This window comes from Pleurodeles waltl, chromosome 1_1, assembly GCF_031143425.1.
Source record: "Pleurodeles waltl isolate 20211129_DDA chromosome 1_1, aPleWal1.hap1.20221129, whole genome shotgun sequence".
Taxonomy (NCBI): domain Eukaryota; kingdom Metazoa; phylum Chordata; class Amphibia; order Caudata; family Salamandridae; genus Pleurodeles; species Pleurodeles waltl.
The window spans coordinates 894,408,324-894,427,714 of NC_090436.1; the positions used below are offsets into that span (position 1 = coordinate 894,408,324).

Here is a 19,391-nt window from a genome sequence, read left to right on the forward strand (position 1 = left end):
TTCTTACAGACCTTTCTTCTCAAAGGCCACTCTCCCTTCTGACCTCAGAGTATAAAATACTGAGTAAGGCATGACTGCTCCCCTTACTCCCTGACCTGATTCATATTGAGCAACGGGGATGTGTTCAGTGCATAATTACCTCTTTGAACATACAGAACTTACACCAGGTGATGGAAACTGCACAAGAACAATACCAAAACGGGGGCTGCCTCTTGTTAGACCTCCAACAGGCATTTCATTCCCAGGGTTGGAACTATATGTTCTCAACAATGTGCAAATTCGACATTCTTCTCACCTTCATTAAGTGGGTTAAACTCCTCTATACGAATCCCACAGCTGGAGCCAAAACTGGGACACACATTTCCTCACCATACCCAATCTCCTGAGGGATAGGCCAGCCAATTATCATCCCTTTTGTTCGTCTTAGCAATGGAATCCCTGGAGCAGAAACTCAGGCAGGAGTCTGCAGACTAGGGTATCCCACGGGGGCCCTAGACCCACAAAGTTTTGTTTTACGCAGATGGCATAATAGTGTACACTCGGGACCAGGGCATGGATCTTGCACCTATCTCCACTATACTTCAGTCCTTTGGAACCTTATCTGTCCTCCAAGTCAATCATACCAAATAACACATGTTTTATTCCGAGACACTATGCCTCCCGATGCGGGCCACCAGGCCTAAAGATCACATACAGATCTGTTGGACGGAAACTTGCACAAAGCATAACGTCATTTATCTCTCTGGTGAAATCCTGGGTCACATTGCCCCTGTCAGTGGCAGGTCATCTGGTGTTGTCCAAAATGGAAATGCTGCCCAAACTGTTATACTATTTTGCAAACTTACCGATTGTGGTTCCTGGGGCCATTTTCAACATACTGAACTCTCTACTGCTCGATCACATTTGGGGTTGCAGGCGACGGTGCATTAGGTACTTAAACTGCATCTACTGCTGCAGAATGGTGAGCTCATAGCACCAGACTTTAAGACCTAGTGCCTTGCTGGTCAGTTACAATGACTGTCTTATTGGTTAGCTGGGATACGCCTACAAGAAACTGGTTAATCGCTGTGCTTGTTACAGTCAGGTGAGTTACATAAATTGCTGCTACCGGGGGAGTGGGGTGTCCCTCAGTGCTCCCCTACTTCTTAACAATGCTATCACATCTGGGGGAATGCGCTTTGTTACATGAATACCCCTCCAAACTACGCCCCTAATATCCCTCTGTGTGGCCTGCTTGCCCTGGTAGGCATTCTTACATTTACCAGACTACTACCATGGGAGAATGAGGAGATCACCACAGTGGGTAATTTGTTCAGTGACGGGACACTGGTGAACCATCAGGACTTTACGCGGCTGTACGGGCTCCCTGATTCCCTATTTTTCATGCATGCCAATGTACTATGCTATGTCCGTATAGATTGGTCAGAAACTGGCTCTAAACCTGATACACATACATGGACTCAGGCTGTCATGAAATGTACACCAGCAGATACCTGGTCAAATGGCTCTAAAAGGGGCTATGTGCCCACTTACACACGTCACTAATCCTGTTTAGAACACAATGGGAAGAGGACCTTTTAATGACGAGAACGGTGTTTTCTTATTAAATGCCCCAGCATGATAACCCAGAATACATGTTTTAAATGTATCTAGTTCTCGTTACTGAATAGGGAACATGTACCACTATCGAAACTCCACACGATATTCTCTACAGATTCACCTTCCTGCCCTAGATGCCAGGTTGATAACGAGGACTTATTGCATATGCTACAGTCATGCCCCACGTTATTGTCTTATTGATGGGACATCAGGGAATCACTCAACACTCACAGGGCCCACACACTGGAATACTGCTGAGCAATGCCCTGCCTTTTAGGACTATAGCCTAGGCCCAAGACCTCCAAGACTGAAGCATGCTTTGTTGATCTAGCACTTCTGTCCAAATGGCAGATTATACTGCACCGATCGTAGTAGGTTGGCGAGAAGAGGTTTGGTGCTGGGGTACAGCAGAAAGTCATGCATTGCGTAGGGATGAATACCGTGGGTTGCGTAAACAACCCATAGCAATGGATCAGGATGCCCTACTGGACCAATTTAAATCCCAGCAAGAGGATGCTGCATTACCTCGACACACAACGGTAATTGCATCCTCATGTCCCACGCCACTAATCGTTCACCAATGCTAATTTCACTAGATGTATGTTAACCCTTACAATTGTGGATAGCTGTCACTCACTATGATCTGAGCAGATTCTAAAGCAGAGATGGACTCAGTATGGTTGATAATGCTGGAAAGGTTGGTTAGCTTTTAGTTAAACCTTTTGGCTTCCTTCTCTTCTTAATCCTAGTGCTATGTATGCCACCACTATTCCATGTATTGTCGACCACTAGGTACATGTTCTATATGCTTATTCATATATGTTTGGCCGCTGTCACCCTGATGGCCTGCACCACAGTGTATAACAAAGATCATTGTATTTGTTTTGTTTGTGAGTATCAAAATGCAATAAAATAGGTTTTAAAAATCAAAAGCAGCGTCTTTCTTGTATTCCTTGTAGATTTTCTACTGTAGACCAATGCTGCACCTGAGTAAACCAATTAAATCATATAGACAATTATATTACAATTTTGTAGACAAAACCACTTTTGGTACACATCTCAAAACAAGAAGAAAACAATCTTACAGATCGCCCTGTCGTAACTGATATGTGACAGAGTCCCAAATTGACTCAAAATGAACCAGACAGGACTTTTCTTCATTTGGGCCCTGCCGGACTGTAAACTGTCATTTGCTGATCCCTTACTCCCCTCTTACACCACAAAACTTGGGAATCTACTTGGAGACAGAACTAACAACAATGACCGGGAGCACCTTTAGAAAAGGCAGTTTTTTTTTTTTTAATAAAAAGATAGAATTTAGCTATTTAGCCCAAACCGCAACAGCACTTAAAGCCCTTGATTATATCCAGTATGGATTAGGCAAGCAGTTCATGTGTCAGTGTGGTCTGATGTTTGTAACAATCACAGAATTTCTCCACTTCCCAGATACAAAGTGAAATAAAATAGAGATAATACATCGTCCTGGCCCTATGTTCAACATACTGGCTTCCAGTTTGCAAACAATAAATGCAATGGATGAGTTTACCAGTTTGTGTATACATTCTTAAAATAGAAAGGAAGAAGACACTTGCATACCTTTCAACCAGAGATCTTCTTTTAGTGATTCTGCTAACGCAATAGCTCCCTCATCCCCAATTAGCATGTTATAATTCAGAGTAATGCGTCTCAAACCCGCCATGCAATCCAGGTCAGGTCTCCTGTACCTCAGGCTTTCGGCCCAGGCATCACTGTGCCGTCTGGTTGCCTGATGCTGCAAAAAATAGAACACAATATTTATGCTGGAGCACAAAAGTAAATTATTACTCACAGCAAAAAAAAAAAACAACTACTCTGAATGTGAACTAGCAAACCATTTGCTAAGACTGACATAGTTCAGCACACATAAAATAGCATCAATGAGACAAATATCTTTTTACTGCATCCAGGGGACCAACTTTGTTCTGAAACTACATAGCAGGCAAACAAGCAAGTACAAGATCTAGATATTAATGAAAGTGATACAATTTGTAACCAAAACAAACATTAGATAGGAATATTTAGAAGAGAAATGTGTCACTGAAAGAACAGTCTATTAAGCATTGGAAGGACCACTTAAGGTTAACACCGTAATGTAGACTTGAACCCTGTTTATATCAATGTATCAAAAGCAATGTTTTGATTGTAACTGAGAAGTGATCCACATGCAAAAAATAGGAGATTGACTTAAAAAGTGAGAACAGTCTGTTTTGAGAGCTGGTAGGGATGTGTAGATATGTACAGCTCCCTGCATCGATTATCAGGTGTCTGCTTTCAAATATGTGCAACTTTCATCTCTAAACTCAAAACAGAACAAGAAGTATGCACTTTAGTGGCTTCTTCAGTGTTTTCTTTATCTTCTTGATGCTCCTGACCTTGTTTAGCTACTCCAAAAATAAACATTACGTCTGGCTGTAATCCATCGCTTTGCCGTTTTTTTCAAATCTGGCTTTGAAACTCACTGAAAAAACCCAGTTTAAGTGCAGTTATGGTTATAAAACAAAACCTAAAAAACAGATCAAATTCACCAGCTAACGTTCATTAAACCAACCACAACCTATGCCCTTGTCTTGCCTCCTCCTAACCTCACATTTATGTAAATCATGAGGTGTTAAGTGACATAACTGATGACATCACTGATGAACTATCAAGTTACATTACTGATTAAACCACTGGCATCATGATCCAATTACGCCAATACTCTGACACTGCACCTGAAGATAACTAATAGGCCACGAGCCCTCGGCCCAGTCCTCTGACCAACCAACCCACAATGCACATAATCTCTGGTAAAATGCAACAAATACTGACCACTGAGTTTGCACATTTAGCTAGGCTTTTTGGACAACACTCTGCAGTCAGTTAACACGCAGTACACATAGTTATCAGCTTTGCATAAAGGTGCCTTAGGTACACTTACATCTACATCCTGAAATAAACCCTCTCTTTGTGACTCACCCTACAGTGTATATCCTTGAGCTGTGTGCAATGAAGCATAATCTTCAGCACATTACTATACCCAAGAGTCCACAGTTAATACCTTCCTACTTTACACTATCTTCGTCAACAGCGCTTGGTTTTGACTATATAACAAGGCCATGAGCACAGCTCTCCGTAAGCAGGTATTCTCTGGTGCATCCAGCCTTTGGCTTTATTAAGATATGGTTAGCAAAAGGTGCTGGCTTTAATCCAGAACTTTCACTGAAATGTATCTAAGCAACCAACACCAGTTGCACGCAGCAGAGGTTACTGCGTGTGGCCATACCTTTCGGGGTCAAGGTAGCCAATCCCTGGAGTGTACAGTCTTCACTATATGCAGTGGGAGTTGCCTCCTTGTATTAGCCAATGTCAAAACAATGCACCCGTTTTTGTATCAACAGTATTCCTATGCCAAATAGGACTTCAATCCCATTTTTCCTTATTTTCTTTTTTTAAGTTTGTTAGGATTGTCATCACTGATTAAATACGTGAGTTCATAAGCACTGTGTGATGGGGTGCAAGTAAGCATTAGTTTATTGAAGCAAATAGTGAATTTCAGGGGTTATAGGTTTTGTTTTACAGCTGTACTTTAACAGTGTTTTTCCAGTAAAAAGAGGTTTTTCAAACATACAATAAGGTGGTAAGAGCAAATCTAAAAATAACTTTTCTTTAACCTTTACTTTTCAAGTGAATGTCTGTAGTTTTTGAGCGTGTTCAACAAGGAAGATTTCTGCACTTCAACCCATGTTTAAATCTAACCATTGTTGTGCATCTATTTTGGTTGTAACTAGTTGGCAATCATTGCAGTCTCTCTGTAGAGAAAGGTCATAGACAACTTAAACAGTAAAGGACATGATGTGTAGACAAATAAAGCAGGGGTTGACTGCATATAATATTTATGGCAAGCCCTTTATCCTAACTACACCAAGTAATGTGTATGTGGACACTGCACTCAAACCTACTCCAGCAGGCCAATCTGCACTATGTTGTACCTTTGACTTTACACAGCATGTGTAGATAGATCACAGGACCTCACAGGTCATGTCCTGAGGACTAAGTCAACCAGCATCTTTTGGTTGTGTACAGAGGAGGGTAGAGTGCAAGGTGCAATCTCTGGCAAGTCCCTACAACTAATTATTTGTGGGTGTTTAACATACAAAGTAGACAGCCTTTGAGACAGTAGCCTCACTCCCGACAAACAAAGTTGTATAGCGCATGGATGGTGTGTAGGGCCTGGACTCTGGTCAGGCCCCGTTGGCCCTCCCCTTTAGTGGGAGAAGAGGGGAGCTTGGCAGTTCCGGCTATAGCTGTTTTGTACTGGTGTGAAAGAGAGCTTGACCATTCTGCCTTTAGACGTTTCACAGCCAGGCCCCTCAGTCCCTGAAGCTTGCCCTGGAGTTCCGGGCCGGAGTGGGGAGAAAAAGGTGGGGGGGAGGAGACTGACAGTTCAAAACAAAAATAAGAGACAACACTAAAGAATGGCATAGAGGGAACAAAAGCAGGATAGAAATTAAGAAGAGAAGAGGAAGGTAGGAAGAGAATAAGGGAGTTTCTGATGCTTTTTGGAAGCTAGTTGAGAGAACTCAGAGCTGAATTATTAATACAATAATATTTACACAGAACCTCAGTCTACCTTTATTATATTAGCCATGTGCTCCGTTCCTAACCAGGTTAAACCACAACCTGTAAAATTGACTGTCTTGATGGTGGATGAATTCTTCACACTTTGACAAATAACTGGGGGAAAAAACACAGAAAAAAAATGTTGACAAACTTTAGGATGAACAGATTTTAATTTGCATTGTTTTAGTACTAGGTTACTTCTTCGAAACAAAAGATACCATTAAATATAACATGTAGTACTTAAAGCCAGCTCTGAAATATTTTAAAATCCCCCAGTTCTGGTCTCATGTTGAATGTGTTATGCCCATAATAAAAAGACAAGATAAAAATACAGAAGTGCTGAAGCAGGTGAGAAAATGCTGCAAAAATTAGACTACTATTTCAGTCACCCAACTGAAGTGTTCTAAAAAAAGAACATCTAATAATGATCAATCTTGCTGAGATAATTGTGTGATAATTTGTGATGATCAAGGCATTTCAGATTACGTATTCTAGGAAGCAACTCATGACACTTCATTTTCTTGGGCAAAACTTGACTCCAGAGTCCTTTAAAATTATTTTTTTCCCAAAAAGTCAAGAATCAGTGAAATCCTCAATTCCATCGTGAAAAAAGTTTAAGTGATGCTGATGTCCCTCATGGATGCTGATCACTGGACATGGCTGCAATGAAGCATCGTCTAGGATGCATGCAGAAGCTTGTGTGCTTGTGCCCCTCAAGACCCAGTCCTCCTAGAATGACACCCTGGGTGCCAGACCGTGTGATGCTATTAATTGTGTTTGACAAATGGCTTTGTGTTTCACCACTGCGCATATTAGTGGCTCAATGTTCACCAGTAGCACATTACATATTGTGTTCAGTTTAGCTGCCTATTGGCTTTAACATGGCATTAGTTAGCTGCCTATTGGCTTTGACATGGCATTAGACATTACATTTGGTATTTAGGTTAGCTGGCTATTGGCTTTAACGTGGAGTTAGACAGTGCAGTTGAGACATTGCAGATGAGCTGTGTTTTTCCAAGCTGTGTTTTTCCACATGATAGATCAAGCTGTGTTTTTCCACATGATAGATCAAGCTGTGTTTATCACACCAGACCCTAGCTGATAAGAGAGAGTACATTTGGTGTTTTCCTTTCTGCTCAGCCTTGGGAAGAGGAGGGGTCTAGGAGATCTGGCCAGTCTCCAAAGGCTTGCCTTCCTTTCCCCGAGTTTGAGAGGACGGGGCACGTTTTTAGAAGGCTGGCTCTGGACAACAGCAGAGTTAGTTAGATTGAAACCACCTTGACTTCAGACAGGAACGGAGAAGTCAGTTACCTGTCCCCGTTTGGGTAGAAAATCTCTTTCTCGCAGTTGAACCGGAGTCATCAACTTGAAGCCCTAGAAAGATGAAGCTGAGTTATAGGCCCTACAGTGATGCAATTTTGACTTTTATGCTTTGCTTTGAAGTTATGCTATAATATAATCACATGTATTTGCTGTGTACATTGCAACTGAGAAGTACTTTGATATATTTTGCTTTCATTGCTGCGACTACTTTTGAACGTGTGCTTCCAACCTACTAATTTTGTCTCTCAGGAACCTCGTGGTGAAGTAATAACAACAATAAATGTCTTCTTTAAACTCAGAAGTGCATTCCAGAGCGGTTCTGTAAGCTCAGTCATGAGATAAGAGAAGAAAAGCAGAACAGACCGCGAACACCTCTCTCCCCATTTAATGCCATGTGTTTAATATTCCACAGATGGGAGCCATTGTTGAAGCTGCAGTGAATGGATTTGGGGGAGGGGGAGCAGTGTAGGGGTTGCAGCCCTGTATGGTCTGGTGAGGAGGTAACCAGACAGTCTTGTGTTGTGGCAGCTCCAGTACAGCTTGCGGATTTATTTGCCCACTGTGCACCTTTTTTTGCAACAGCAGCTTATTTCTCCATGGGTGTGTCAGTAGTGTGTGTCTACGGAGCCGAGGAATGGCAAGCAACAACTTACAGCGGACTCTGTAAATTGTCCTTTAAGACTTAAACTCAGCTCGACAAGTATATTATTTATATACTATCAAATTATTTTTGGTACTGTATTACAGAAGCATGCAGGGGATCACTGAGACATAAGTTCAAATTCTACCAACATAATACCAATTGCGTTTTGTGGTAGGACAGCATAAAACAAATTATGCTGGTACTTGATCCTGCAGGCTCAGTAAAAATAAGGTATTTTACAATTGTAAGTTGGAGGAGATTTGAAAAGAGGTTGATAAAAGCACATTCTGTGAAAAAATAGCTTAGGGATGTATAAATCTGCCAAAATACGCCAACATCAACACAAAATATAAGGGTGACTTGCAACCACATATGAAACACATACATTCTAAGGACACTAGAAGGTGGATGATACGATTAAGATAGGGGCTAATTCACACAAATATTAAATGGAAGATGAAAAAAACTAATGAAAAATCATATGCCAGATGCTTCCCTAACGTGCCCATTCTGCAATTCTATTGCTGTTACATTAATGTACTCACATTTTACGAGGGCTGAGAAAGAATTACTGATTCCAGTTTTTAATATTTGCACATATATTGTCAATTACTTAACTTTCTTATGAAATGTGAACATTGGTTATAACTAGGGTTTTTGCAATATGGCAGAAAAAACGATGTGATTTTTGTGTTTGTTTAATATGGGATTTTAATTTGAATGAAGAATCCTCAAACACTTTTTATAGTGTTTGGAAATCAATGTTTGGATTGCTTGACTGGCATGACATCAAACCAAAAATAAAAACTTGAATTCCATGATAAGGATTGAAAAAGGCAATCATGATTTACAATGTACTTAAAAGTGATTTTTAAAATGCTACTGGATAGAAGGAGTAATAATTCCCTGGAAAAGTTAAATGTGCTGGATATGGTTGCATTCACAATAGCCTTAGTTTCTCACTGCAGGCAAAATTTATACCATGCAGACCTGTTTCCTTCATTTCCATTTGTCAGTAATCTCATCAGGCAAAAGCAATTTTTGGAAAAGGGTCATGCTTGGAAAGTGTAATAATGCAGTTGGGATGGACAGGTAAAGGTAAAAACAGGATTAAAAGCAACAATTACTTTTTCTGTAGAGGATTAAGGGGCTGATTTAGAGTCTGGAGGACAGAGTACTCAGTCATAAACACAGCAGAATACAAAGTACGTCAAAACCTTGATCCACCAGCTATATTTATTGAAGCAAGGCAGACTGCCATCCTCCGAAGGCAATGCCCCTGCTGACTCAGTCTGAAAGCATAATCCAACGGCGTAGAACCTGGCAAACGAATAAGCCACCCTAAATCTGGCCCTAACTCACAGTGGCTCAGTTACTCCTAATCCATACGCTTTTATTTTTATTTTTACTGCAAATCAATGGGGACTGCTCAAAGTTTTCCAGCTGAAATACTGAAGATCTGGTGAATGATTTGGTCAGAAGGATAAAAAAAATTAAACAAGGAAAATAAAACAATGATTTCCCACACCACAACTGAAAATTTGATCAGAGGAAGCCACCTTAATAACAGTTTCAAAACAAGCTTGACCAAAGGCTGTGGATAAGAGGTTGTCCTGGCTTACCCTTTTCTGCTTTGCAAGACTGCATCCTTACTGATGTGTGTTAAAGGTGATAGCTTACTAGGGGCAGAAGATGCAGCAGTATCTGATGGAGTGTGCTTGTAACAAGGAGTCTTACATTTGCAGTACATCATTAACAGAACAGGTTTGTCAGTAGATGGTTTTAGTACAGAATATTCTCAAGTGGTTCAGTAATCTATTCAATCCTTGGGCATGCTCAGATTTCTAAAAATTATAAGTCCTACAGAGGCACACTATGAATTGCACAAGGCTGTAATATAGGGCCTGCCCAGAGTCCCTGAAGATGAGCCTGGATGCACACAGAGTTGGAGGTACTTTGAGCCTGACATCTTGATCAAGATCATGATCAATGTTTACCTACAATCACCCACCACAGGCACTTGTGCACTTAACTGTGGATGAGAAATGGAAGAACAAGTATATGTGAGGCAGCCTCAAAGACAAAAGTGTAAATCTCCTTCCGAACGTCTTTGAGTATATGTATTATTGCGTATATCCCAGGTAAGCAAGAAATTGGTGATCTCATTTTTGATATCTTAACTCTTGGGCCTCCCTCAAAAGAGGGGGTGAGCACCTGCCATTTTTGTTTTAGGGCACAAACATGCCTCTGGTACTATCTTTTTCACCACTGCACTATTCTTTGTGACTTAGGGAAGGAAGGCATTCAAAGTTTACTTTACCATCCTCACCTCAAGTACTGTAGGACATCTACCTTTTCTGCAAAGTCACCTCAGATTTATTGCATTTTGCTGTACCCTATTGCTCCCTGTACTCCCCTTTAACCACTGTTAAATTGCCTTATTTCTGATTGGTACATCTGAGGTACCTGTATGTTTCTAGTATATGGTGTAAGATGTGCACCCAGGGCCTGGGAGTTAAATGCCACTTGAGGACTGCTATCCACTATAGTGGCAGTGCATACATGGCTTTAGGCACCATGCCCTGTGTAGCCTGACTACTGCAGTGTAAACATGCACTGTGACCTTTCAAAATAAAACCATTTTGACAGGTAGAAAGCTCCCTTTTATATTACTAAGTCACCCTTATGTGAGCCTGATAAACGATAAGGTAGAATGCATGGTATTTAAAAGAGGGACACGTAGAAAATGAATATTGCCATGTCCGTACCGGGGTAAGTACCTAAGAGCTATATTCACTTATGTGGAAAACCTGAGAATAGATTAAAATAAAATACTAATACTGTATTTTGGGAACAGGACCAGCTAAAAAAATATTTAAATAACTGGTTTTAATATATATAAAAAATCCAATTCATTGGTAAAGATTGATGTTTAATAAATATTAGGGAAAAGTAACTTTTAGAAAGTTACCCTTTACCTGCCTGAACTGTCAGCAAGCTATTTTGCAGAAGCCTCTAACAGCAAGCTAACCTAAATGAGCAGAGATGAATCCTCTTTTTCTACAGAATACGCAGGGTGGAGGTGTGGGCATTCCTTTTTAACACTACAGTGGTCAATCTAGCTTGACAGGTCTGTTGAGCCACACCTAATACATGGGGCACACTCAGGGCCTACTTGAAAGGGAGAGAAAAGGATGTCAAGACAATTCTTGTGTATCTACTGTATAGTTGCTAGAGATCCCTGCTTTTATCTCACCAGACTTTTGCCCAGGTTTTGATCTGTGCTCCATTGCGGCCAACCTCAAATTGCACCAAGATCCCAGTGTACCATCACCATTGAATAATAATTGCCACTTCAAGCTTTTTTGCACTATTTCTAATTGAAATGTAAAAAAATAAAAAAAACACATCTTTTTTGGACCCCCTGCCCTCCACTGGAATTTTGTCTTATTGGTTATTAAATTTTGCTAATTCAGTTTGAGATTTTGATTGTTTTGCATTTTAACTTCATCACTGCTTTCGTATTGCAGAAATAATGTACACTTTGCCCTACATTAAGCCTGCCTGCTCTGTGAGATAGCTACCAGGAGAGTGAGCTTGATCTAATTTATTGACTTTGAGGGTTCACCTTGACAAGGATTGTAATTATTGCTTAAGGCGGGAAGTAGCCATGCCAAATAATAATTCAGTTTCTTACAAGGACACTCAATCTTCCATCCACCCCAGGTTGAATACTTGTGGCATATAGTGGCCCTGTATTAGAAAAGGCAGACAGTAGTTTATATCTGACAGTGGTTCTTAACATTTTGACTTCTGTGGACCCCCACTTAATCATTACTGCAACTCAGTGACCACCTACGGAATCATTATAGGAATTCTGGGACCCTAACTGAGTCATTACTGGAAGCATTTTCAATGATTTGACCAGCAAAACAATACACAAATAGAGAAACGGGCATTAATCTAAGAAATAAAAAAATGATTTTAATTTGCAAACAAATACACATTTTTTAATTGTAATAGGAAGGCTGGAGCTTTTCTAAATTCAATTTAGGTCACTCATCATCCATACTATGTTCTGTTTAATGCACTGGCACTGCTCCCATGAACCAATCTGAGGATACAAATTTTTAGCCTCCAATTTCAAATTCCTTCACTTTATAGAACGTTTTAAAATTTTCAATTGTACATTTTGCTTCTTTATTTTGACTTTTATTAGTCTGTTAATATTTTTTTTTCTAAGCAGTGGAGGACCCCTGAGTATGCTTTGTGGACCAACAGGGGTCCCCAGACCACAAGTTAAGAGCCACTGATCTACGACATTGGTGCTAGCCTGCAAGTGCCCTTCATTTTTTGGCCACTATAGATGAAGCTCCTCTTGCAAAACATATAGGCCCTCATTACAACTCTGGCGGTAAGTGCCGCCTACCGCCATGCTGACTGCCTCCAACATACCGTGACCGTGGCGGTATACTGCTACGGATATTATGACCCACACAGAGAAATCCACCACCATGCAGACACCCACACAAGTCCCCTAGACCAAAGGTCAGTGTTAAAATGGCGGTACCAAAACCCACACCGTTACCCCAACAGAAATACGCCCACAACATCATGACCCACGAATCACCGCAGCAGTCATTCAACCGCGGTAAACCATTGGTGGTACACACCGCCGCACTCAAAATACACACACACATACAACACACCACCACATTGAACAATTCAAAATACACACACCTGACACACATACACACACTACACCCACACCAATATAAAACACACACCTACATTACCCACAACCCTTTACGACCCAAGCATTTTGGCAACTGAGAGATAGACAAGCCAGGAGCACCCACTGAATCAGAGCCACAAAACACCATCACCCATACACCATCCACGCACCTCACAGCACACACCCCAACACATCACCCCACACAACACTCACACTACACCCATGGCACCACAAAGACACTCCAGATTCTCAGAGGAGGAGCTAAGGGTCATGGTGGAGGAAATCATCCGGGTAGAGGCACAGCTATTCGGATCACAGGTGCAGCAGACGTCCATTGCAAGGAAGATGGAGTTATTGCGGAGAGTCGTGGACAGGGTCAACGCAGTGGGACAGCACCCCAGAACAAGGGATGACAACAGGAAGAGGTGGAACGACCGATGGGGGAAGGTGCGTTCCGTGGTAGCAAGACACCAGGTAGCTGTACAGAGGACTGGCAGTGGACTCCCACCTCCTCCCCACAACTAACAACATGGGAGGAGCAAGTCTTGGCGATCATGCATCCTGAGAGCCTCGCAGGAGTAGCAGGAGGACTGGACTCTGGTAAGTCAAATATTTACTACTTTAGCCCCCACGCTACCTGCATGCCATCACATACCCCTACCCTTACCTTCACTCCCATCACTCCATCACCTCACATATACCCCACCATCACAACCCACCCATCCCAAGACCTGCATGCAACACCAATGCATGGACCCCCATCACAGACATGCATGGACCCCCATCACAGACCTGCTTTGACACCCATCATCAAAGCATGCACACTAGTGACAATCACTTAGCCAAACCAAGCACAACTCACACAAGCCAAAGCTGCCTAGCTAATAACAGCCATAGAGGGAAGCATATCCATGCACAAGATGGCATAAGCAGATACAATAAACACTGCATTTACATCCCCACAGGACCCCCACTCAACGTCACCGAAGAGGAGGCGCCAGCAATATCCAGCACCCCCCCGAAGAGGCCCACAGTGATGACAGCAGCTCTGCATGCCTGGATCACGATGACCAACCTGGCCCATCAGGGACATCTGGACAGTCGGTTACCCAGCCACAGTCCAAACCCACCACAGAGCTTCCCCCTCAGGAAACACAAGCACAGCACCCACACAGTGGGCCCATCCCTCCCTCCCCAGGACACGTCAATCAGCAGTGTGTCCACCACTACATAGACCCCAGGCAACCCCACAAACACAGGACGATCAGGGACCCGGGGTCAGTGGCGGTGGGCACACGGTTCAGGGGACAGAGGCACAGGACAACAGGGAAGCTGGGAGACCGCTGTGCGAAAGGGGGAGGATAGGCCTAGGGAACCAACTCTCCATGCGGCACTCATCAACATCCTGGGGCCATACCACCATTCCCAGGAGACCATGGGCCAGATACTGGCCAAGCTGCAGGAGATCCAGAGGCTGCAGGAGGGACAGTACCTGGGGATCAGGGAGGACCTCAGGGACATCCACGCCACCCTGTTCACCATTGCAGGGGTGCTGGCAGACATGGCCAACACCATGAGGGGGGCAGTGGCACAACAAAGGGCCCATTGACACTAGCTAAACCTAAGAACAGCCATCCACCTACGCGGGCGCTAGTGGACAGGAGGCTCCACCACAGGAACAACAGGCCACCAGCACCCCACCCCCTGCAGAAGGAGAACCACCCCGCAAACGGTCCCTGCGATCCAGGCAGAAGCCAGAGAACATTGCCAAGACCCCTGCCAGGAAATAAGACTCTCCTGATTGTCACCGTCTGTCCCACTCTGTCACCCTGTCCACCTTGAACTGCCACTGCTCCCCTTCCTATGCCCCCTTGGACAATGCACCTGGGATTCAAATATAATGGGCTCTACCCTGGACTTTCCTCCATCAGCAGCCCAGCCCATTTCCATACCCCCTACACTTATTAGCACATAAATAAACCCCCTTGGAACAAATTCAAGTATTGAGTCTGAATTCTATGACAAATGTATTACCATCACAAACTGTAAACATTGCAAATCAAATGTACTCTAATATTTACATAGGTATGACCTGCAGTGGGCAGCATTAAACACACCAGGAGCCAGAGTGGGGCACAGCGATCTGAAAAGAGAGATGACAAAAGGTACAGTAAGTGGCCATAGAAATAGGGAAATCAGGCTGCCATGTTCAATGTCAAACACAAAACTGTAATGGAAGGTGAAATTACAGTGTCTTACCTGTGTGTCACTGGAAGTACTGTTGAATGAGTGTACTTCTGTTGTGCACATCTTCTTCCTCTGCCTCCTCTTCGTCACTGTCCACAGGCTTCACCGCTGCCACACGACCATCCCCAGGCTCATCCTCCTGCAGAAAAGGTACCTGGCTTCTCAAGGCCAGGTTGTGCAACATGCAACGATGATCTGGCTCACCTTCTTGGGTGACTAGTACAGGGATCCACCTGCCAGATGGCAGCACCGGAAACTGGCCTTCAGGAGGCCAAAGGTACTCTCAATGATCCTCCTTGTTTGCCCATGTGCCTCATTGTAACGTTCCTCTGCCCTTGTCCTGGCATTCTTCACTGGGGTCAGAAGCCATGAGAGGTTGGGGGTAACCAGGGTCACCTGCAAATATTCGAGGGATACCTGTTAGCCAGACACTCACCCTTAGATCCAACCCCATACCCATATACCAACATCAACTGGGTGGGGACCATGGGCTCACCTATTAGCCACACCCTGTGCTTCTGGAGTTGAGACATCACACATGGAATGCTGCTATTCCTCACGATAGAAGCATCATGCACGGAGCCAGGATACTTGGCATAGACATAGGAGATGTACTGGTCCGCCAAACACACCATCTGCACATTCATTCAGAGAGTGAAAGCTTTTCCTGTTTCTGAACACTTGTTCATTTCTCCGGGGGGACACAAACGCAATGTGTACCATCAATGGCACCAATGATGTTGGGGATATGTCCCAGTGCATAAAAGTCAGCCTTTACTGTGGCCAAATCCTCCACCTGGGGGAATACGATGTAGCTGCGCATGTGTTTCAGCAGGGCAGACATAACTCTGGTCAGCACGTTTGATGAACATTGGCTGAGACATCCCTGATGCCATGGGCACTGTCGCTTGGAAGGAACCACTTGCCAGGATATGGAGCACTGACAGGACCTGCACTAGAGGGGAGATACCTGTGGGCTGGGGGACAGCTGAAATCGGGTCTGGCTCCAATTGGGCACACAGCTCTTGGATTGTGGCTCTGTCAAGTCTGTAGGTTAGGATAATGTGCCTGTCCTTTATTGTCGCCAGGTCCACCAGGGGTCTGTACACAGGGGGATGTCTCCATCTCCTAGTCATCCTCAGCGGTTGAACTCTAGGGTGAAAAACGGTGAGCAGAGGGTCATATTCACACGTCAATACTATTATGCATTTCTTCATTTACAGAAACAGTATGTGAACTTGAGAGTTAGTTGATGTGCCAATGTCTGCTGTGACGCAGTTAGGTGCCATGGCCTGTGCCCCCTGAAATGGCGGCTGCCTGACCTGTGAGGAGAGACAAGTGGAAATGAGGTAATTCTGCTGGCGTTGAGCACCGTTGCGGTCGACGACCGCCAGACAACATCACATTGGTTAGCATTGGGCCCTATGGGTTCCAGGAGCAAATGGCGATGTACGTCGGCGGTGACGGTACGCACCGCCGGACGTGACTGCCATTTTCTATCTGTTCACTCACTTGCTACCTGACCTTCAACAGCAGAGGACCTACACTGCAAGTGCTGCTGTGGCCTCTGTCTGGAAGCGACAATGGCTCGAGTGTCTGGGGTAAGGGCCCCGCCTTCACTTCGGAGGAGTTGGAGAGACTAGTGGATGGGGTCCTACTCCAGTACACTTTACTATATGGTCCTCCAGACAAACAGGCGAGTACACTGTGAGCATGATGCGTGGGCCATGAATGTATGGACTGCTGTGTGTCTTAGACCCATGTAGGGGTGGATCTGAAGGGTCCTGGTCAGAGTGCTGCATGGATGGTGGGGAATGTATGTGCGTAAAGGGATGGGAGGATATGGTGGGCCATGAGTTAGAAAGTCTGGACGGTATGACTAATCCCTTTTCTGCTGTATTTTTTCTGCAGGTCAGCACCCATCAGAAAAAGGGTATTTGGCGTGCCATCGCCAAGGAGGTGCGGACCCCGGGGGTCTTTGACAGGCAGAGCACCCACTGCTGCAAACGGTGGGAGGACCTGCACCGCTGGGCAAGGAAGATGGAGGAGGCCCAGCTGGGGCTGGCCTCCCAACGAGGAAGGGGTGCCCGTCATACCCTGACCCCCCTGATGTTCCGCATCCTGGTGGTGGCCTATCCGGAGTTGGATGGGCGCTTGAAGGCATCACAGCAGCCACAAGGGGTTGAGTACAGAATCATGACTGCGCGCTTTAAGGTTTTACCTGGGTGGGAGATGTGGGCTGTGGGAGCCCCTAGGCCAGGACGAACATGGCAGGGTATGTTCAATAATGGGCAAGATCAGATGCATTCCAACCCCAATAGTGTTAGTGGGCATCTACTACTGGGCAGGGTCCTGTGGGTTTCAGGTGTGAAGCTAATGGTGTTAGGTATTTGTACCCCATGGGCTGGTGACTAGCATTGGTAGTGCGTGGCATAGTGCATAGGGCTGTTCCCTGTGTGTTTTGTACGCCAACGGTAGTGTTGTTGCTAGCATTGACCAAGTGTATCCTCTGTCTCTCCCCCTTCTTGTTTTGTCACCCTGTCCTTGTGTGCATTAGCATCATCTGGCAGAGGAACAGAGGCACCGGCGACGGAGGGGGGTGCATCCCACATGGGCCTGGAGGCCGAATCCACCGATGGTGAGGGCAACCGTGGGACAGAGGGCGAGGGGAGCACCACGACAGAGACAGGAGGAGACACTACCGACAGCGACCCCTCCTCCAATGGAAGCTCCCTGGCGGTGGTGGACACCTCTGTGCCCACCCCAACAACAGGTACAACCACCACCCCCGTACCAGCACCACCCTTCCAGCAGACCCTCAGAGTGTTTCCCGTGCCCGCTCACCCAGGAGGGTGGGCATCTCCTTCGCCCCAGGCACCTCAGGCTCTGCCCCAGTCAGCCTTGCTGCCCTCAGTGAGGAGGCTATTGACCTCTGTCAACCATACTGAATGCCATCCAGGGTGTAGCAGGGCATCATTTGCAACACACAAATGCATACCTGGAGGGCATTCATTCCAGGCTCTGGCCTCCGCACTGATGGCAGCCATTGTCCCTGTCTCCAGCCTCCCCCTTCCAACTTCCTTTACCCAATCCCAATCCCCTCAACCCCAGCCTATCCCAAGCACAGCTTCAGACCAGCAATCACCCAAATCAACACACCGAAGTGGCTCAGGTAAACACAAGCACCACACTTCATCTCACAGGCACTCACACAAGCACCCTCCCCATGCTGAAACACCAACATCCACTGCCTCCACTGTGTCCCCCTCCTCCTCCTCGTCCACCTCCCTCCCAGTAGCGTCTCCACTCACACCTGCATGCACTACATACTCATCCACTACCTCCATCACCAGCACGCCTATCACTACACGCCCCTCACTGGCAGTCACCACCCTCACATCCATGCACATGTCCCCAGTGTCCTCTCACACCCCTCCACCCAAAGTACACAAACGCAAGCACACTCACCCCCAACAGGCATCCACCTCACAACAGCATCTCATGCACCTGCACCCAAACACAGCAGACTGACACCTCCTACAACCACTCCCTATCCCTCCACTCCCAAACCTTCACCCTCTTCCCACCCCAGAGTCCCTAAGAAGCTTTTCCTCGCCACCCTTGACCAATTCCCTACAACCCCCCACCCCCGTCCTTCACCTCAGGCCAGGGTGGCCAGAACCCAGCCCAGCACCTCAGCCACCCAGTCCACGGCCACTGTGGGTTCTGCAGCTGTGAGAGGCTCCAAAGGGGCACCCGTCAGCCCAGCCAGTGTGCCACCAACACCTACCAAGGCCAAGAAGGGTCCCCCACCTGGCTAGGGCAAGAAGGGGTCAGCAGCCAGCAAGGGGAAGGAGGCACAACCAGAACAGCAAGGCCAAGGTAAAGACTCCAGCTGGCGGAAGGAAGGAGGCACCACCATCTGCCAAGGGCAGGAAGGGTCACAGAACACCAGCCATGGCACTTCAGCCGTCAGAGGCTGCAGGTGAAGGCCTGGAGGCTACCACCACCACTTGCAGCACCGCAGCCAGCAGCACCACTGCCAGCAGCCCCAGTGGGCAGCCATCCGAGGCTGCAGGTGAAGGCCTGGAGGCTACCACCACCACTGGCAGCACCGCCACCTGCACCACCGCCAGCAGCACCACTGCCAGCAGCAGCCCCAGTGGGCAGCCGTCCGAGGCTGCAGGTGAAGGCCTGGAGGCTACC

At 45.5% G+C, this 19,391-nt stretch overlaps 1 protein-coding gene across 1 annotated transcript in view; it reads right to left on the bottom strand.

Moving 5' to 3' along the window:
- Positions 1-19,391, bottom strand: part of CEP78 (centrosomal protein 78) — a 462,742-nt gene that overhangs the window by 411,684 nt on the left and 31,667 nt on the right. The window contains exons 5-6 of the mRNA XM_069230075.1: positions 6,248-6,351; positions 3,196-3,370 (exon numbers count right to left, since the gene is read on the bottom strand). Coding sequence (XP_069086176.1) covers positions 3,196-3,370; positions 6,248-6,351 — 279 coding nt within the window. The remainder of the gene's footprint in view (positions 1-3,195; positions 3,371-6,247; positions 6,352-19,391) is intronic.